Source organism: Pleurodeles waltl, chromosome 6, assembly GCF_031143425.1.
Source record: "Pleurodeles waltl isolate 20211129_DDA chromosome 6, aPleWal1.hap1.20221129, whole genome shotgun sequence".
Taxonomy (NCBI): domain Eukaryota; kingdom Metazoa; phylum Chordata; class Amphibia; order Caudata; family Salamandridae; genus Pleurodeles; species Pleurodeles waltl.
This window is the reverse complement of record NC_090445.1, coordinates 862,596,617-862,616,378: the sequence shown is the minus strand read 5'-3', so window position 1 is coordinate 862,616,378 and position 19,762 is coordinate 862,596,617. Positions and strand designations below refer to the sequence as shown.

The 19,762-nt window shown below is 42.6% G+C and overlaps 1 protein-coding gene across 1 annotated transcript in view; it reads right to left on the bottom strand.

Moving 5' to 3' along the window:
* Window positions 1–19,762, bottom strand: part of LOC138302052 (M-phase inducer phosphatase 1-A-like) — a 118,867-nt gene that overhangs the window by 25,149 nt on the left and 73,956 nt on the right. Inside the window, exon 8 of the mRNA XM_069242452.1 lies at window positions 16,541–16,603. Coding sequence (XP_069098553.1) covers window positions 16,541–16,603 — 63 coding nt within the window. The remainder of the gene's footprint in view (window positions 1–16,540; window positions 16,604–19,762) is intronic.

Here is a 19,762-nt window from a genome sequence, read left to right as displayed (position 1 = left end):
TTCACCCTGAAACGCATATCTCAGGTATCTATTGCTGTACACATGAAGGTACTGTGAAGTGGGCCTCCTTTTCTTTACCATTTGCCCTACATGGTAGAGAGAAACACTATACACATGTCTAGCTGTTAGTTAGGAAGACAACCAAAATACCCAATGTGCTTGAAGTCTTAATTTCTCTTTCCCCCTCCTTCAAAATCTTCAATCTACAAAAACGTCAATGTTCTAATATAAGCTTCAGACAAGAACCTAGGAATCTTCAGTGGATTATTTCACCTGTTAAGAACTTGCACTAACTCCGAAGCATGCCAGAACATGCCCAATGCTCAGCACCACCGTACAACAACTCCCCGAGAACCCAGACTCCCTGTGTCATTTGGAAAAATCCTTAGAATGCTTGACGCTTTGCAAAAACGCCAAACTCAGCCTAATTCATCCCCATAAATGCTGCACACTCATTCTACCATCACCAAAATCAGCACATTAACGCACCAACCCAATCTACCATCCCCACATGGTGGGCAGAGCTGGAAAAAGAAAACTTATTTCCTCTACTCATAGATACTGACCCTACCGAAAACCCTCATCTCTACACAAAGCTACTCACCCCCTCCTGGAGTCACAGAGAATTGGCAGCCCATTAACCATCACCTCTCAAAAAAGATGGCAGCCTTTCCCTCACCATGTAGACCAACCTGTAGCCCTAATCACCTCCCAATTGAACAAGAGACACACATTCACCCAATACAGAGAGCCCCTATGCACTGAGACCACTCAAGTCACAAACCAAGAAACTAAACACTACACCACATGTGCAGACCGACAAGTAGTACACCCAGTTAAGGCCCTTCCCCCCCCCCATCAAGCCGAACATCTTGCCACTCTTCACTCCTCCATTACAGGACCATTTTAAACAACTCAAGCACAAAATCGACAAACTAAGTGCAGAAGTAAAAGCCATGCTGACTGACCTAAACATGGCCCAACTCACATTACGTGATACAAAATCACACTTGCTACATATGATTACACCCACATTAAACCAACACCTCACTCTACCAAGGTCATCGACTCAAGCCCCACCAAATATCTTCCATCTCAAGGTTACCATGTAATCAGCTGTATGTGATCGAGGCTGAAGGCATGTTCTACTCCTACAGGGAGACTGTGCTGACCCAAGTGCTTGGTATGATCCCGAATAACTTAATTTCAATCCCACTCATTTCGGATTTTACAATCTCACCCCTGACCCCAACAACTGGCCTTAAATGCATGTTGCACAATTGCAGATCCTCGGGCAAACATGCCACGTACATAGCAGAAGCAATTACTTCCCTTGACTTTGACATAGCTCTACTGACTGAAACATGGTTAAATGACTCCTCCACCCCCTCATAGATATCCTAGTCCTCCCTAACTTTTCCATAAAAAGGCTTGATCGTCCGCAAAGACATTGTGGTGGACGCTGTGATCCATCGTACTCCCTCAATAGTCATACCTTCCAAGTGGACAATCTTCCCTCATATGAACGCATGGGAATCAAACTGCTTACAGCAAAAAGATCACCAGCAAAACCACACCTTATATACCATCCACCAGGGGAGGACCAAGCCTTTTTTAAACAGTTAATGAAAACAATCACAGTTCACTACATGTGACACCCTAACTCTGTCTTTTTTAGGAGATGTTAACCTCCACTGAAATGACAAAGAAGAGTCTCCACCCTAAAAAACGTGCTCACTGATCAAAATCTAGAGCAAGTATGCCCGGAACTGACTCACATCAATGGGGCTACACGTGATTTAATAAAATGTAAGGAAGGGGTGCTAAACTACAAATCCATCATGCTGATAGAATGGTCCCACCACCACCAGATCATATTCTACCTCACAGCACCAACGCAGAAACGTAAATGTCAAAGAGTCAAGTGTAAACAATGGGTAAGAGACACTAGGGGGCTTATTTACAAGCCCCTTGCGCTGCTTGTGCATTACTTTTTCAATGGGAAAAAGTGATGGAATAGCAGTGCAAGGGGCTTGTAAACAAGCCCCTAGATACCTAAACAGAGATAATATGAATGTGGTAGCCTCAAACTCCCTAAAAACATACAAATACAAATTATCTAACCCTTGTACAACCAGCACCTTAATGATGAGAGGAGAAATCTCTGATTAGCATAGAGGATATGGAGACGAGAACCGTCAACAACACATCTGGGGCAGCCATGACAGAAATGAAAAAACTACAAGAAGCTAATGTGGAATGGCACAGCACTATACTTCAAACCACAACTCAATGATGCTGATAACTGACCGGGTAATCTCTTTGAAATTGTGAAACAACAAATCAGCTCCAATAACACCACAACCAGGAACAACGCTTCTGTTCAGGACTGCAAAACATTTGCAACCTTTTTTGAAGAGATAAATAAAAAAAATTAAAAAGTAAATTGTTGTTGAATTAACACCAGGTCAGGTTAATGACCCAGACTGGTAGTTCCTGAGAGGAAAACTTGCACCTAATGACAGCTCACAATCAAACAACCACCCTGGTCTGACCAAGAATGAGGCCCTGTGGTGTGAATTCAAAACCGTGAATGAGTATAAGATCCTTCAGGTGATAGCGACGAATAAACCAACATTGCATTTCAATGATCCCATACCACTGACAATCATTAAGGATCTCAGTCTTTATGCCCACCCTATTGACAACGTTTGTAAACTCATCACCAACCCCAGGATGTATTCCATACTGCCTGAAGATTGGACAAGTAATACCCCTACTGTAAAAACAGCGCAGACCTGACCAATCTGCATAATTTTCGTCCAGTCTCAAATATTCAATTTCTGGGATTTGGGGGCTCTTAAAAAAGGAGGTCCAGGGACAACACAAACCATTTAAATAAGTGTTGTTGGCAGCTGCAAGGAGCAGAGCAGCCCCACAGGAAAGTTTTAAAAAAACACACTGTGAGTCTTCTGGGTCACTGAATTCATGACCCCAGGTCCCCTTGTGGTTAATTCTGTGGCTGCATTTTGTGGTTTGAAGAGTGTGAAATAAAAACTCAAACAGTAGTTTAAGGTTGTTTTACATTAAAAAAAATTATTTTAAATATTTTTGTGATACTTGATATAAATAAGCATTGTAATGTGTGTATTAAGAAGAAATATATTAGACTATGGTTAATGATCAATTATTGTGATGACTTTTTGACACAGCCAATAGGTTGCTTTGTATATGTTGACATACTGACCCCTTTCAGAAAGCCAATAGGACTGCTATTTCTATTTTGGTGTTCTGACCCTATGACAAAGCTGGTATGTCTACTTACTTAAAGTGAACCCCTTTATATTGTTAATTTATGTTAACAAAACAGACATTTACTGAAAAAAAACAAAGATTAAAGTGATGTTGTAGATAGGTGAAAATGTCAGTTAAAACTGCTTATTACCTCACATATTATATCACTCATAACATTTTCTATGATATCATTGATGAAATCACTTACAACATCTAAAATGAAATCATTAATGACAACATAGTGCATGGTCGGGGAGCGAGGTATAATAACTAGAGTTACTTATAACTGGTGAATTTCAGTGTTTTTTTTAGAAATGTGATGTTTTAACTGATATTTCCACTGTAACCTTAGTTTTTCAGCATATACAGAAATCTCAGGAAAATCTGCTGATCCATTTGCAGATATTTCAGTTTTTGTTTTTTTTAATGCACTTTAGCCCTGGTAGGGTCCCACAGGAACCCCAGCACCAGAGCTAAGGGGTCAGGGTGACTCTACTCCAGCCTCTTTTCTTTTTTTTGTCTTTTTCTCTGGGACTCGGCTGAAGCTGAGTCCCAAGATGGCTGCCAACACTTCCTTGCTAAGGCCTTGGCAGCCAATCAGATATCAGCATGGGGACAGCTGGATCCACGGAGGACCTGCGCCCCTATATATCTATATTTTTGGCCTTAAATTTCTCTGAAACTACTGAACAGATTCGCACTAAATCACAAAAAGCGTTATCTGCATAACCAAATCTAGCTTCGTTCCGAATTTGGTTTAGTTCAGTTCAGGGGTTCGTGCTGTAAATGTGTCTAAAGGTCCCTTGGAAAAATTAATTAGGAAAATGTGTTTTGGGACCGCCTTCTTCTCGGTCCCCGCTTGACAGATCACCCTGAAACTTTGAAGACAGAAGCTGAACTTAGCAAAGTATACATTTCAAAATGTTGTGAAGATTTGTCAAGCGATGCCAAAGTTATAGGAAAAACAAAAAAACACTCTTTCTATAGACACTAGGTGGTGGTCGCCACTAGGTATTCATAGTTAAGACAATGTTTCCATGGGGAAAGCAGTTTTTGACTTGCCTATATCTTTGGCACTGTTTGACTAATCTTCACAAAATTTTCCTCAAAAAAGTGCCCTGTGATTCTTGTTGTGCACAGAAAGTTTCAGGGTTGATCCATCAAGCAGGGGCTGAGAAAAAGGGATGGTAAAAAAAGTAGCATTTCCCATGTTAATTCCCATAGGACATTTAGACACGATTACAGGTTGAACCGCTGGACAGAAATACACCACATTTGGCAGAAAGCTAGCATTTGGTACACAGATTGTGCTTTCACTTATTTGGTGTAAATCTGTTCAGTAGTTTTTGAGAAATTAAAGGAAAATACATTTGTATATCTCTGGTTGTGATGACTTTGAGACGATTGTAAGAATAATGATGAGCTTGTGCAGGGAAATGCACAGCTCTGATTGGCTGCCAACACTTCAAACAAGGAAGTGTTGGCAGCCATCTTAGGATTCGGCTTCAGCCCAGTCCCACAAAAAAGTTTAAAAAAAAAAAAAAGACAAGGGGCCAGGGTAGAGTCACCCTGACCCCTGAGCCCTGGTGCCATGGTCCCAGAGGGACCCTCAGGGTAAAACAACACTTTAAAAATATCTTTGCTGTGATTTTGCGGAACTTATTTTTGAAAAACCAAGCACAGGCTCCCTCGCTTGTTTTTTTACAAGCCCCTGGGTGGGCCACATCCCAGAGGCATTCATATTTTGAATGTGGTAGGGCCACCTGTGTAGATGGAGGAGGGGGCCACCCAGGCCCCCCGCAGCCCTGGGGACTGCCACCTCCCTGGGGCACAAGTTTAAATCCAACGCAGGGGGGGCGCACAACCCATCTGCAGCCCTGGGGATCACCACCTCCCTGGGGCTATTTTCAAATTCAGTGCAGGTGGCACAGGACTGCCACCTCCCCAAGGCTCTTTTTAAATACCGTGTTGGGGGGGCACCCGACCACCTCGCAGCCCCGGGGACCACCTCCACAGGGCACTTTTAAAATAGAATATTGGGGACCATATGGCCCATGAACCCTGGGGACTACCACCTCCCTGGGGCACTTTTAAAATAGAATGAGGGGCACATATATTATAAGTGATGCTGGTGGCACATGCCCCCGCCCAAAGCCCTGGGGACCATCACCTCTCTGGGGCTAAAGACTAAAACTTTGCGGGGGCCGCATGGCTCTCCTGCAGCCCTAGGGACCACCACCTCCCCAGGGCCAGAATAACAAAAGAGATAGGGGGTCCGTTGCAGACCCTGAGCCATGGGAATCACCACCTCCCCGGGGCTATTGATTGTTGGAGGTGGGCCGTTCGGCCCCCCTCAAGGAGACATTGATGGCCCTTGCGGCCGCCAACCTCCAGGGCTGGCTCCTGCCTGTCCCGGGGTGCCCACCCCCTGGACATAGCTGTTTGCTGTGGCTTGGCGGCAGCACTGACAGCTGCTGCCAAGTCACACCAAGCACTCTGTTTGAAGCAAGGTAGAGCTGTCAAACAGCCATTTTGGGACTGCAAAGATGGAGACAGGGAAGCAGAGGGAACTGCTCTAACTGGTGCTTTAAGGTAACTATAAACCTGCGTCCCCGCCATGCACAGTTTTTTTCGTCAAAATTTTTATTGCAAACATTACACTGATATTATCAATGATGTTATGAAAGATGGCATGAGTGCTGTAACTTGTAGGGTAATAAGCATGGCAAGGGCGCGAGTTATAGTTAACTCAGGGCACGAATTATAGTTACTTGAGGTAACTATAACTGTAACATCTGAATTTCTATCCTTTGGTTTTTTAAGTGAATTTCTATGTTTTAAAAAAAATTCTATTTCCTAACTATAATGTCCCTGTAACTTTTGTTTTTTCAATGAATTCTATGTTTTTTTAACGCATAGTAAATTTCATTACTATACTTTAATCCAAGCACCTCCTTTGGCACTCAACCTTGCACCCTTCACCTGTGCACAGAGGAGGTTACCTGCAAGACCTGACCTGCAGCCAGGCCCTGCGGCCAACCCCCCTAACCACCCAACCCCATGCTGTGCACATCCCTTTGGCCGTGCGCAGCTGAAGTTGTCCGCGGCCTCACTGGGGATGAGAGAGGCTGTGAGAGTGTCTGGGAGTGAGAGTGCTTTAGTCAGTGTTTTAGCGTGTGTGTCAGTGTGTGCGCGGGTCTGTGAGAGGGTGCATGAGGCTGTCAATGGGTCTATGAGTGGGTGTGTGAGTCTGAGTGGGTCTGTGAGTTGGTGCGTAACTGTCTGAGTGGGTCTGTGAGTGGGTGTGCGAAGGCCTGACTGGGGCTGTGTGTGTGTGTGCACGAGGGACTGAGTGGGTCTGTGAGTGGGTGCATGTGTGTCTGAGTGGGTCTGTGAGTGGGTGCGTGAGGGTCTGAGAGTGAGTGTGAGAAAAAGATTGAGAGAGAGTGAGAGAGAGATAGAGATTTTTTTTTAGGTTTTGATGTGTGATCTACCTAAATTGAGATATTTCTGTAAATTTAAAATAAAAAACATATCTGTCATTTTTACTAATTAAAATAATTTGTAATTTAAACACTGAGCTATTGGTTTTTATTTTTTTAAATATTTTTTTTAGCCCTATATGGGCTATCTGGGACTGCTAGGGAGCAACCAAGGGCTACCCCGTGGTCCCTCCATATTTATTTATCTAATTTTTCTTTTACAAAACTGCCCCTACAGGCTATCTGGCACTGCAGGGGAAGCCTCAAGGCCTCCCCCATGGTGCCATTACTTCAGCAATCAGGGAGCTGCTTTGACAGCAGCTCCATGCTTGCTAAAGCATTTCAGCTCTGTTCCCTGCACATATGCAGGTAACAGAGATGAAAGCTTCAGTTTTTGACAGCGGTACGGAATCCTAAGATGGCTGACAACACTTTAACGGCTGTGTTGGTGAAGTCTTAACAGCCAATCAGATCTCAGCATGAGATCGAGAGGGGTTGCAAATCTTTTGTGTCCTTATATATACAAATTTGGATTTTCTTTCATTTATCTGTTATGGGTGGTCATGCATGTGTGTGTATACATCATCTCATTTAGCCTCGCAAAGCATGAATATGCTTATGTAATGATGCATAAGCATGGACATATTATCTTGCTTTTCTTTTTGTCAGTGCTGAACAGTATCGGCAAAAGGCATTGGCAAAGCCAGAAGGTCTGCATTAACAAAGCCAAAAGGGAAGATCTACTGACTTTGCCAAAGTTTATTTTCAGTGCTTCTTTCATCTGTTAAGATTAGAGGTGGTAGAGGAAGCATGCAAGGAACACCTTGGAAAATATTTCTTGGGGGTGTTCCCCAGCTTGTCCATGAGTGACCTTTGGTTCTTTAATAGAAACATGAGATAAATCCTTAGGCGTTTTGAAAGCCATATTTCAAGCTAGTTCAAGGGATAGTCTCAGTCCATCTTCTCAGATATTGTAAAGAAACACATAGGGCCTGATTACAACTTTGGAGGAGGTGTTAATCCGTCCCAAAAGTGACGGTAAAGTGACGGATATACCACCAGCCGTATTACGAGTCCATTATATCCTATGGAACTCGTAATACAGCTGGTGGTATATCCGTCACATTTGGGACGGATTAACACCTCCTCCAAAGTTGTAATCAGGCCAGTATTGTTGTGCCTATCTTCCATATTTGTATGAGCACCTTTTAGACTCTTCAATTTCCAGTTAGAGGTATAGACTTAATCTACCTCATCTACACCTTAGTACTGTAGCTTGCACTTTTCCACATTGGGAATTTGTATATTTGTGGTCAGAGGCTGAAATGCATTCCATGCCCAGTGATGTGGATCTGTTAATTGCAATTAAATCCATGGCTGTACGATGCTGCCTGATTCATGGTGGCCACTCCGGGGTCTGTAAACAAGTATGCATGTGCAGGCCTCTCTCATATGTACGTTCAACAGATATATCCTTCTTGTAGCAGCCCAAGCTGTAGAGTCCTTGTGCACCCTTCCTTTCATGCACAGTTCCTCTTCCCTGCTGTTGAGCAGCCTCCAGGGACACCACTTAGCACTCACCTGCATTAACTACATTTTCTGGCTTTCCTTTTCACCACAGACCTTCTGTAGCTTTCTCCCTTTAGTCTGGCTTTAATTCCACTTCTCTGTAACATCTTTGATGCCCACTGTGCTCACACAGTGGTCATAACTTCACCCACACACAGAGGTGCACTGTGCTCACACTAAGTACAACCCTGTCTCTAAGGCACAGGAAAAAAAAACAATCATCCCTACACCCAGGAAAAAAGTCCCTCATTTTGTGGGACATTAGTTATTTGCTCTTCAGTAATAAACTCAGAATTTGTGAGTTTGTTTTTGAAAAACAAAAACATTGGTAAAGTTTAGTGAATGGCCATAAAAACTGATGGTGGCCATCAACCAAACCTTTTGTACCTTGACTGAAACTACCACCATAGTAGTTCCTATCAAGATATAGAGAACACCGCGGGCCAGTGGTGATATCTAAATTTGGCAGACAGTAGAACGTCAGGCTAATGACTTTTTACGCAAAGTAAATAATACTAGACAGGTCTGTAGTGCAGATCAGCTTACTCTGAACCACATTTGTCCACCTGAAGAAATTATGCCCAGTATCAATCCAGTTCAGAAGCTGTTTGTTTAGGATATTAGAAAATACCTGGGTTCCTGGGCAGGACATAGATAATAAATACCCTCCAGTGTTGAGCCCTTCCAAGCATGAGGTCAGTCTGAAGGACCACCAAGCATGTAGGTCCCAAAAAAGATGATTACCACTTTGGACCTGACACATTAAAGGATTTCATAATTGTGATCAATTGTTTATAATGTTCCTCTCATCCAAACACACTGGATTAGATCTGATGGTTGTGTTTGGTTTTCTGATATGCATGTGCTGCCACATCACTTAGTTGAATACGCTTTGTTTTGTTTTGGGGATATTTGAGTACCAGGCTCTTCTCTGTAAGAAGGTGGCATTGCTATTTTTACTGAAAGACACATTTGTTTCATGATCATGATCTTAAAGATTTCTATAATCTCCAGCCAAAGCGATGTCTGAAATTGCCTGTTTTGTGATAAGTATTATCCTGTAGTGAGTAGTGAATTTATATATTATATTTTGCCGGTTTTAGCTACATTGCTTTTAGCACTGACGTTTTACACACTTTGCTTGCGTGATATTATTCTAGGAATATATTGTGGGAGTTGCTTGTTTTAATTAGCTTTTCTCGACATATAATCAGTACATTCTGTTTAAGGCTAGGAAGGCAGTTCACAATATCCCAGTGCTTGTGTCACCCATTCAGGAGACAGCTTCTAACATCTAGAAGTAGCATTACATCAGATCTGTGCTTCTAACACAGTGTGGTTTTATTATATAAATGGTGCACTGACCCGGAAGTGGAAGAGAGCCACTCCAGCCATGACCGTCCCGGGACAAAGGCTGTTTTCGACATGCAGTTCTGCTGGCGCTAGTCTTCCAGCTCCTCATGGGGATTGCCATCCACACTACAGGTTGACTCCTGATGCAGTTTCCAGGTATGGGCCCAAGGCTAATCCCTTAGATTGGGCAAAGGCAGAAGGGTACACCCGCTATGGTCTCAGTATAGTCTTAGGGTTATGTAGGAATCACTAGAACCTCTGACAAAAACAATCACCAGGGTTGGATTTTTCATTGTCTTTACCATGTTCATAATGCTGGTAACTTTGCTTTGTTTCATCTGCCTAATTTTTACAGCTCACTCTCTCTATGCAAGACGACGATTGTTTCAATAAATATACTGAAAACCTATCTTGTATCTCTCTTGTGTTTTTGCCTGGGCATGCATGAGTAATACGACATGACTTCCTTGGGAGTCAGCGTGTCATGTTCAGGGTACCATAATCACACTCCACCCTGGTAAGGTTATGAGTTTGAATGGAGCACTGTGAGCTAGCCATGATTTGGGCCAACAGTCTCTGATTGTGTGGAAGGACTCTGTTCCCTACATTGTGAAGTTCTGTTGTCCCAAAACACAGTCATCAAATTGCTATGTCGTCCCAAGTGAGGCGTAACAAGGGGAAACTTCCTCTTTCCACATGAGCAGCAGATGCTCCTCCCCCCGCAAAAGTAATCCTACCTGTAACGCAAAAAATTTTGTATTCAAATATGCTCGAGTATTTGCCCTTGGCTATTCAATTGTTTGGTGCTGGGATTTTTTTTTGGTTTTTAACAGCCTAGTATATAAGGTTTGCATTATCTGCTCCATTTGGGAGATCATGGCTGTTAGTTATAGAATCATGGATAATTTCTTCATGACAAGCACCAGAAATCAGAATCTGGGGTAGTGGAAGCAAATGTCAGGCACAGACATGTGTCATGATGGTACCCACTGCAAGCCAGCCTAGCTTGCTGTCAAGTTGTACTGGGGCACTGAGATAAGTTTGTGTGACATATGGGGGCCAGGACTACATTTCCCAGTGGTCCTTGCTTCCATGAGACCACTTCTGAACCAGAAAGCACCAAGTGGAAGCTTAAAACAATGCAGAGACTCCTGCAGCGCAGGACGAGTTTGTGTGACTGGAAAGGGCCCATACTACATTTCTTGGTAGGCTTTGTTCCCAGGAGGCCGCTGCTGCACACAGAAAAGCATCAGGCATGGTGCTCAAAAAGACACAGAGACTCCAGCGGGGGGAGATGCACATGGGACATTCCCGGGCACTTGCCTGAGAGAAGACCAGGCCAAGAGCGGGCCCGTCTGAGCCCAAAGTAGGATGGGCTGGGCCACTCCTCTTGACTCTGCCATTTCCAAAGGTACTGTGTCTTGTGGATCAGGCTGTTTCTCAGCAAATACTCTGATTGTTGCAAACTTTTAATAACTTCTTGTATCACCATTTAAATCTTTCCCAGTGTGTTTGCCCACATCTCTCAGCACCCGCCTTCACCGACTAAGCACACCTGCAACCTAGGCATCATTCTCGACTCCTCCCGATCTACGACCCGACAGATAAACTCAGTCACCTCCTCCTGCTGGCACACCCTCTGCAAACTCCGGAAAATTTTCAATTGGATCCCAGCAGACTGCCGCAGGACAGTCACCTACGCCTTAGTTACAATCAAGCCCGTCTGCGGCAACGCTCTCTATGCCAGCACCACGACGAGAAACATCAAAAAGCTGCAACTCATTTAGAATGCCACTGTCAGACTTGTCCTTAACCTCCCACACCAAGAACATATCTCCCAGAACCTGAGGACCCTCTACTGGCTCCCAACATAAAAACAAATCACCTTCAGGCTACTCACCCACATGTACAAAGCCATACACAACATCAGTCCGGCCTACCTGAACCACTGTGCTTTACAAAAACTGATTGATTGATTGTGTTTATTTGCTCACCCATCTGTCTACCGTTTTTCTTGCATGTGCAAAGAATTATCAAGAGTAAGCAAAGTCCCAACATGGAGGGGTCTGTTGCAAAAAAAAATGGCACACTGGATAGGTAAATTGAAAAGGCAGAGGGGGTTTTAGATAAAGAAATATTGTTCACCTGAAGGTGGCTATCTGTAGCATCCTTAGCAATTCAACCTGGGGAATTCGATATCTCAACTGTCATTCCTGCCCTGGCTATGTGGGTGGGGCCCCATGCAATAAAATTGTTTCTCCCAGTAACACATAGGCTGCCAAGCAAGCCTTATTATCCCCCACTAAATGGAAACGTGGACCAGCACGAGTACAACCAGTTAACAGATATAACTCACAGAAGCCAGAATTCCCTGGGTCCTCAATGCCTGATTTCTTTATTATTAATAAAGGGTTTATTTGGGGTATCTTGTCTTAGTTCAGCAAGGAGGTTACTGTCCTCCTTGACTCTAAACTAACAGGGCTGTATGATCGCCTGGGGTGCATTGAGGTGGTACGATAACAGGTGTGGAGAAACGGTCCTAGGTGGAGGGTGAGAGAAGTGGCAGTTGCCCACCTGTGCAAAAACTGGAGCCTCTGTCCCGTGCACACCTGAAGTGACTGATTTATCTGTTGGGGGCCCTAATACCCTGAGTAACCCTCACTTATTTCCGACTCAGGCGGGTACGAAGATGAACAGTGTCTCTTGTTGTGATCTTCTGCCTGCTGCATGCCCCTTTGTCATTGTTTTGGCAAATGTTCTGATGCTAAGCCCCAAAGCCAATGAGTCCACTGCATAGTTAATTAGGAAGACTACCCATTGTTATCATGGGAACACCCGGTGTAGGGGTAACATTTTCTCATAGCTACTTGTGGCGCGAAGTGCTGGTTGGATTGAAAAGATGCATAAAGAATTTATTGGAAATTGTGTTATTGTTACTTTAAGAAGTCCCAGGGTTACAGGAGAACTCATTTGTGCCGTTAAACAAGGGCTCAATAAACCTGGCTATGTTAATATCCTACCCTTGGTTACTTCTATAAAAGCTCGGTAAAAAACCCTGAAGAAAGGGAGAGTTATTTTCCTGTTATGCCCGCTCAGTCATTTCCCTACAACATCCTTACTCAAAATCACTTTTCCTCCCCTGGGCAGTGCACGACTGACTGAGTGTTTACAATGAGATTAGGAAAACCCATGTCAAGGAAGTGGTGGTGGCTCTTAAGGGGTAGGGCCTTGTCCGTTTAATGATTTTTCAAACTCTTGGGGGGGGGTCTGTTAGCAGCTAAATCCACAGAATGTCCCCTAATTGTTAACAAAAGGAATCCATCATCCCAGAAAACGTAATCAAGAGATTAAGACCCTCTTTTTGAATACTGCCGGCCTAGTAAGTAAAATAGGCTGTAAGGAGTGGGTTACTCAACTATAATATCATCTTTTTTCAAGAGACCTGGGCCACCAAAACTATTAGCTTGTATGGCTGTTGTTCCCACTCAGTCTCTGTGGTCCCATCTTTGTCGGGCAGAGCTAGGGCAGGATTAATTGCATGGTCCAAAGTCACTTTGGATTGTAAAATCAATTTGGTCCTTCCAGTTGTATCTTATTTCATGTATTTTTATTCATGTGGCCCAATGGTTTAAATGTTATTTTTATTATTTTTCATGATGGGTATTTTGAAATTGATAACACTGCCAATTTCAACCAGTTATATGATTTTATCCTTGGCCTTGAAGTCCAACTTGCCTCTATGCACAAAATCATTTTAGGTGGGGATTTTAACACTGAACTTGGGTCAACACAGATGGAAAATGAGTACATTGTGTTTGATAACACTAAGTCATGATTATCATCCCAGATATCAGAGAAGATATGCACTTTCCCAACTGATTAAGTCATTTAATCTTATTAATGTGACCCAACTCTGTGAACTGCCTTATTCTGCAAAAGCCAACTTTGAAAGGGGAGAGTGCTCCTCTATCATTGATTATATTTTTACTCCTCATGATCTGCTGGCCAGGATTTTTTAGGGAAGCCATAGTAATTAGGGCTTTTAGTGATCACAACCCCTTAAGTCTTGGTTTATGTCTTCCAGGGAGGGGGACAGGCAAACTGTGTGACCATGCAGTCATTAATGGTCAAGGCTCGAGGTCTATACCTGGCCTGAAGAAATGCTGCTCTGAATAGTCTCATGTCTAAACTTTGTAACAGGTAGTTTCAAAATAGGGAAAGGAGTGCATCAGGATCGTGTCCTGGTTCCTTTATTGTTTCTTCAGATAATAAGCAAGCAAAAAAGTTGCAGCGATACTACTAAAGGTGGGTAAAAGGGATACACACCAATAGGAAAGGGGAGGAAAAGAGCAGTTTCCTCTCTCTGCATGATAGGATCTTGTTTGCATTATTGGCTGTGTGAGATCTTCAGTTGTTAAATCAGTGTAGAGGCTTCACTTCCACTGCAGGAGACAATATATTTTCAGTGGATGTCATATGTTTGATCTTACCTGCATTGGAGGTAGAGCAATGAGTGGAGAATTAGCCTAGTTCCAAAGGAACACCTGGGCCGAGTTGATCACTGGTGTCTCTTTTAGTGATTTCACAGTATAAGAATGCAGTATTTTTGTATCCCAAAACATCTGACACATTTATGAATCTTGGTCCTTAATCTTTGATACTGTTGCTTAGTAGGTTTGTGTTACTGTCTAGTTCATTGGGAACAGTGGCCTTATATTGTCAGTGAAGTTTGGGTTCGATTAGTATTGTTCACCTACTGTGATAATTTATTTATTTGAAATCATTTGTTATGAGAACTTTACAATTGTGAATTAACAAACATTTTGACTTTGTGAGTGCACTCTACTCCTCAAAACGAAAAACAACCGATTGTGAAATTAAGTCTGCAGTCCTATAATCATCCTCTTGCATTCGTTAAAATACCTATCTTCACAGCAAGCAAAACAGGCTGTCTAGGCGACTTCTTGGCATTCCACCTGCATGCTCTCCCTTTATTATTCACCAGGAGCTTGGGGTGGCTTATGCTGATGATATAATTAAAATGGCCCCCTTACTTTTATGGTGCTTGGTCTTGGTGAAACCACCTGCCTCGCTAAATAGGGAGATCATCAATGACTGTCCCTCTTGTGACAGAGGCCTGAAAATGTGTTGGCTGAATTACATTAAGGGCCTTATTTAGATTTCGGAGGATGGGTTACTCCGTCACAACGGTGATGGATGTCCCCTCTGCCAAAATATAAATCCCATTATTTCCTATGGGATTTATATTTTGGTGGATTGTTTATCTGTCACCGTTGTGATGGAGAAACCCATCTGCTAAGAACTAATTCAGGTCCCAAGTCTGAATTGAGGAACCTGTGACAGACAATTTTTTTCTCTAAACCAACTGCTCTTGCTAAAACTGATTTGGCCTGGGTGAAACCCACATTTAAGTTAAGAATGAGAGGACTCTTGGGAGAAACATGAATTTAATAAATCTACTGTTGAGGAGTGCGTGGAGTTACACAGCTCACTAACCAAGGAACCATATTTGGAATGGATTGATAGCTCCTGGCACAGATTATTATTAACTAGGTTTCAGCTAGAACACATCTTCCACCAATATCATCTATATGACACACATATAATGACCTCAAAGCATGACACAATCCAACAACACACCATGAACCCCCATGTAAGCAACAACAATTATGGCGCCCAACATGTTATGTCACAACACAACACTTCTTCATACACCTGTAGTGCAATGCACTAATAATAAAACAAACCTTTATAACCCACCATGTCACATGACAAAGAACATCAGTGCTTTACACACCACAGTACGTCACACCACATATTGACCTAAAAACACCAAACCATTGCACGCACCTGATTAGAAGCAACCCTCAGCACAAGCAACCCCCCCAAATATAATGCAACATGCAAAAGCTGCTCCTTAAACCACCGAATATTTCATTTAACAAGCTAAAAACATTATCAATCACACCTGCCATATAACACCATGCATCTGCACCATAAGACAGGTGCCAACGCAATGATGCATCACTATAGACTTGTTATGCTTCAAAATAACATAGTCCACAACACAGTGATCCAAAACTGCAACGTATTTCCTAATTTCTTATCTGGCCAGTTATTGCAACTCATAAAGCACGAACACACCACTGATCTTACCGACTCTTAACATCCATCACGGCAGGTGACAGCAGCAGATACACCTAAAAAAGGGCCACACCCCACAAGCTTAAACACACCACATGATACATGTGATAACACACCAATACACCATTGATGTCACCCCATATCACATCCTAGCTAACAATACTACTGCATACCAGGATTATACCATCACACATAACCGAAAACAGACCTACGAAACTACTTTAAAATGTGGCACACCATGCTCACCAACCATTTTTTACACACGGTACTACACCCTAAATCTAGTAGAACATTAAGCTAATATATTGGGCAATACAAGGAAGACATAATTTCCTGAAAGTATAAAGGGCAATACCATCAAGACATAGAATTCATAAGCACTAGAGACCAGGTGTATTTCAGCCTCTATCGTTTGCTGTCACTATGAAATCCTTGAATTCGATGGGAATCACCTACAAATTTGAACAACACCTTTGTCCCCTTATTGATGGGGCAATCATTAAAAGCTGACCAATGCCCTCTGCCTGAATCTTGAAACCAAGTTCTGAAAATATTATACGCTCCATGAGGGGGCATCAGTGATGCTCACTTCTTACCACTAGCAAGTACAGCACATACAGTTATTCTAGTAGTTAAACACGAGGCAAAGTAGAAGGAAATAACTTTTCCATACTTACAGTCTCTGAGCTGATGTATTTGAGGTCTTGGTGTTTCCCAGCTTCCACAGGCAGACAGTAGGGCTGAATGAAGACGAACAGAGTAGCAATCAAGAAGTATGCATGCTTGAAACCGGAATCAAGAGTGATGTTACTATTTGGACACGCACGTGTAGGCAAGAACCATGGCACAAAACATGAAGAATAAAAAGTGTGTGTATCATTAACTAAATCTGAATCATCACAAAGTAAAGCAAAGTGTGGTGGTTCGGGGGCTGGAAAAGATTTCCTTATGTCTTCCTTGGTAAACACTTTGCACCTGAAGAGCTCACACAGATTGTGTGTGGAGTTGCCTTCATAGGGTGTGAACACGACAGGCCTTTTCCAACATAATTTTCTTAGAAATTATTGAAGCCAAAAAAGTTGTGCCCAGTTACTGTTTTTCGGTATTTCATGACAGGAACAGAACATGCATGGAAACTTGTGGGATTTTATTTAGCTGAGAAGCCCAGTATACAATACTTTGATTACTATGTTGTAGGGGTAAAAGTCCAGAAATTAAGCAATGGCTGTGCCATGTGTGGTAATGGAGTTTCGGATGAAAACTGGTCCACGCAGATAATCTTGTCTTCAATATTTTATTCCAAGTAAAGTTCATAGGTGGAAAAAAGGAACTCCAACCTCAACCACAGGCATCCAGCACTTCCAACTGTCCAGCTCAGAATGCCATCACAGCAGAGGAAGAATCTAAATGCCACAGGTGGAGTTGGGAGATACCATACACCACAAATACACTGTACATAGTACAAACACTCCAAGGAACCCTAAATTAAAATACTACCTACAATATAGTATACCACTAAATACAAGGACAAGAAATTTTAGTCACTTCACCCGCTGTTTCAAGTTTAGATGGAGCTGTTGGAGATGCTCCTTTGAATAACTTTGAAGACACTCTTCTTCATCTTGACACACATTTATTGCCTAAAGTATCAATTCTTCTACAAAGATTTTATTTTGGGAAGTGCAAACAGACGGATGAAGAATCAATAGAAAATTATATAAAAAAACTCCGTAAACTTGCTGCTCTCTGCAATTTTGGAGCTAATATCGAAGAACGTATTTGGGATCAATTTATGTTAGAGTACAAATTTGATAAAATTAGAGAAGCCCTTTGGTCCAAAAGTGATCGATCTCTCGATGAAGTATTGAAAGTTGCAAAACAAAATGAGCATTCTCAATCCTGCATCGAAACTTTAAAGAAGTCTAAAGCATCTCCTTCTTTGTACAAAATTGATTCAAAGCCTAAGAACTCTATTAATGTTAAGAACAAAACTAAAATAATTAGTTTCAGATGCGGTTCACCTCCTCATCTAGCGAATTTTAAAGAGTGTCCAACTATTCATATTGTCTGTAATAGGTGTAACAAAAAGGGTCACTTTGCTAAATACTGTAGGTCCGCTAACAAAAGTAATGTAAAAATTAATGAAATAACCGATGAAAATGAAGACCAAACTTTTATTCTACAAATAGTTAATGATGTTAACTGTATTTCTACCGTCCAGTGCGATTACCCAAAAGATCTGGCTACGATAAATGGAGTCTCTATCATCATGATGATGGACTCTGGTGCGAAACTGTCTCTTGTGCTATCTTGGCTTCTCTGTGCTGTGTTGTTATAGATGTATGTGATCTGCTGGGGCAGGAACCTTAATAATTACAGAAAAATACAAGGTGACCTGTGCTTTGACAAGAAGATTGTGATTCCTCCATTTTGATACAGTATTGGTTTAACGTTCATGAACTCTAGCTGTGTGCCAGCATTACGCCATCAGGCTACCAGTCCCCACCCAACCCAGACTGGTTTGCCTTAATTGGGGCACTTCAGTCGGTGTAGCTTAGTGTGCAACATAATGATGGATTGCAAAGTGGCCAAAGGCGGTCTGTCCATGGGAGCCTGGGGGTGTTGAACCCCTGACCACCCCGCTGCAACCCACTACATCACAATCTCACCTGTTTGGGGCGGGGCCATGACAGAGCTCTGTTCCTCAGCAGTACAGCAGTTGAGTGACATGTATTCAAGCTCTTTTAACTGAATTGCGCGTGTCAGATTGGCCCGAGTTTTCACTGTGGCCAACCTGACATGCGCAGTTCAGGCTTCTGCAATCAACAGCTGAAAGGCACAGCCCTGTAGATGTCGGACGGAGCGCCGTGTTTGCCTGCTTCAGCTGATCCTAACACTGCTCTTATGCCATTTAGCAATGTAAGCAGCATGAGAGCAGTGCTTAGATTGGCTCAGATGCTATTGTCCAGCAAGCAGCGCGAGGCAGGAAGAACTTCCCGTGTGTTTGTAGCTGAACGTGTACTGCAGAAGATCATCAAGTAAGGTAAGTTTATTTTGAAAGGTTTGCTGCATGTTTTGCGCCATTTTGTTTTCCTGGTTTTTCCTGGAGCCCGAGCTCATTGTGGTCGAATAGCTAGCCTGGCTTAGTAGTCAGTATAACATGCCTAAGCAATCCTACCCGTTCTGCGAAGGCAGCTCACAACTCAGTGGGGCAGAAGCAGCTTTGGGAATCTGTGTCTGGTGACTTTTTCAAGCAAGAAGTCTTCAAGAAAACCAAAAAACGTATTTTCAGTGGTGCTCGGGCGTACATGGAATGTGGAATGGCAGTAAAGCAGTTGTCAACTGTGCCATTCCCCATTCTACTGACTATGGCCTACTGCAAGGACAGACACTAAATGGGTTAAAATGTTACCAAAAAATACAACTGTGACTATGGGAGTTTAAAAAGCCCGCTCTTCCAGTGTAAAACCTGTTGGTGATAAAGAAGCCAGTGCACAGTGTGAACGGTTCATGTGCAAAAGGTGCAGTGTAGTCTGCAGCTGCTGCAGTGCGGTCACCTCTTTGCTGTGTGCAGTTGTTGATGATGGTGATGTCTGTGAGAAAGCAGTCCGTTATGGCTGTTCAGTATTTGAAGTATCTCATTAGGACCACGTATGAGCCATGAAAGTAACGTGTAAATGTATGTGTAAACTCTGGTGCATTGTAACTTTTATATTGAAATTCTATGAGTGTTACAGAATGTGAGTGATTTAATTAACATATATATATATATATTCTAGTTTTTTAATGGTTTGAACATACTTTTTTATGTGACCCACCAATTTTTAAAAGGAAGCAGCCGCCACTGGATGTGGCCCAAGTAATCACCAGTGGCTGTGATTAATTCAAGCATTCCATCC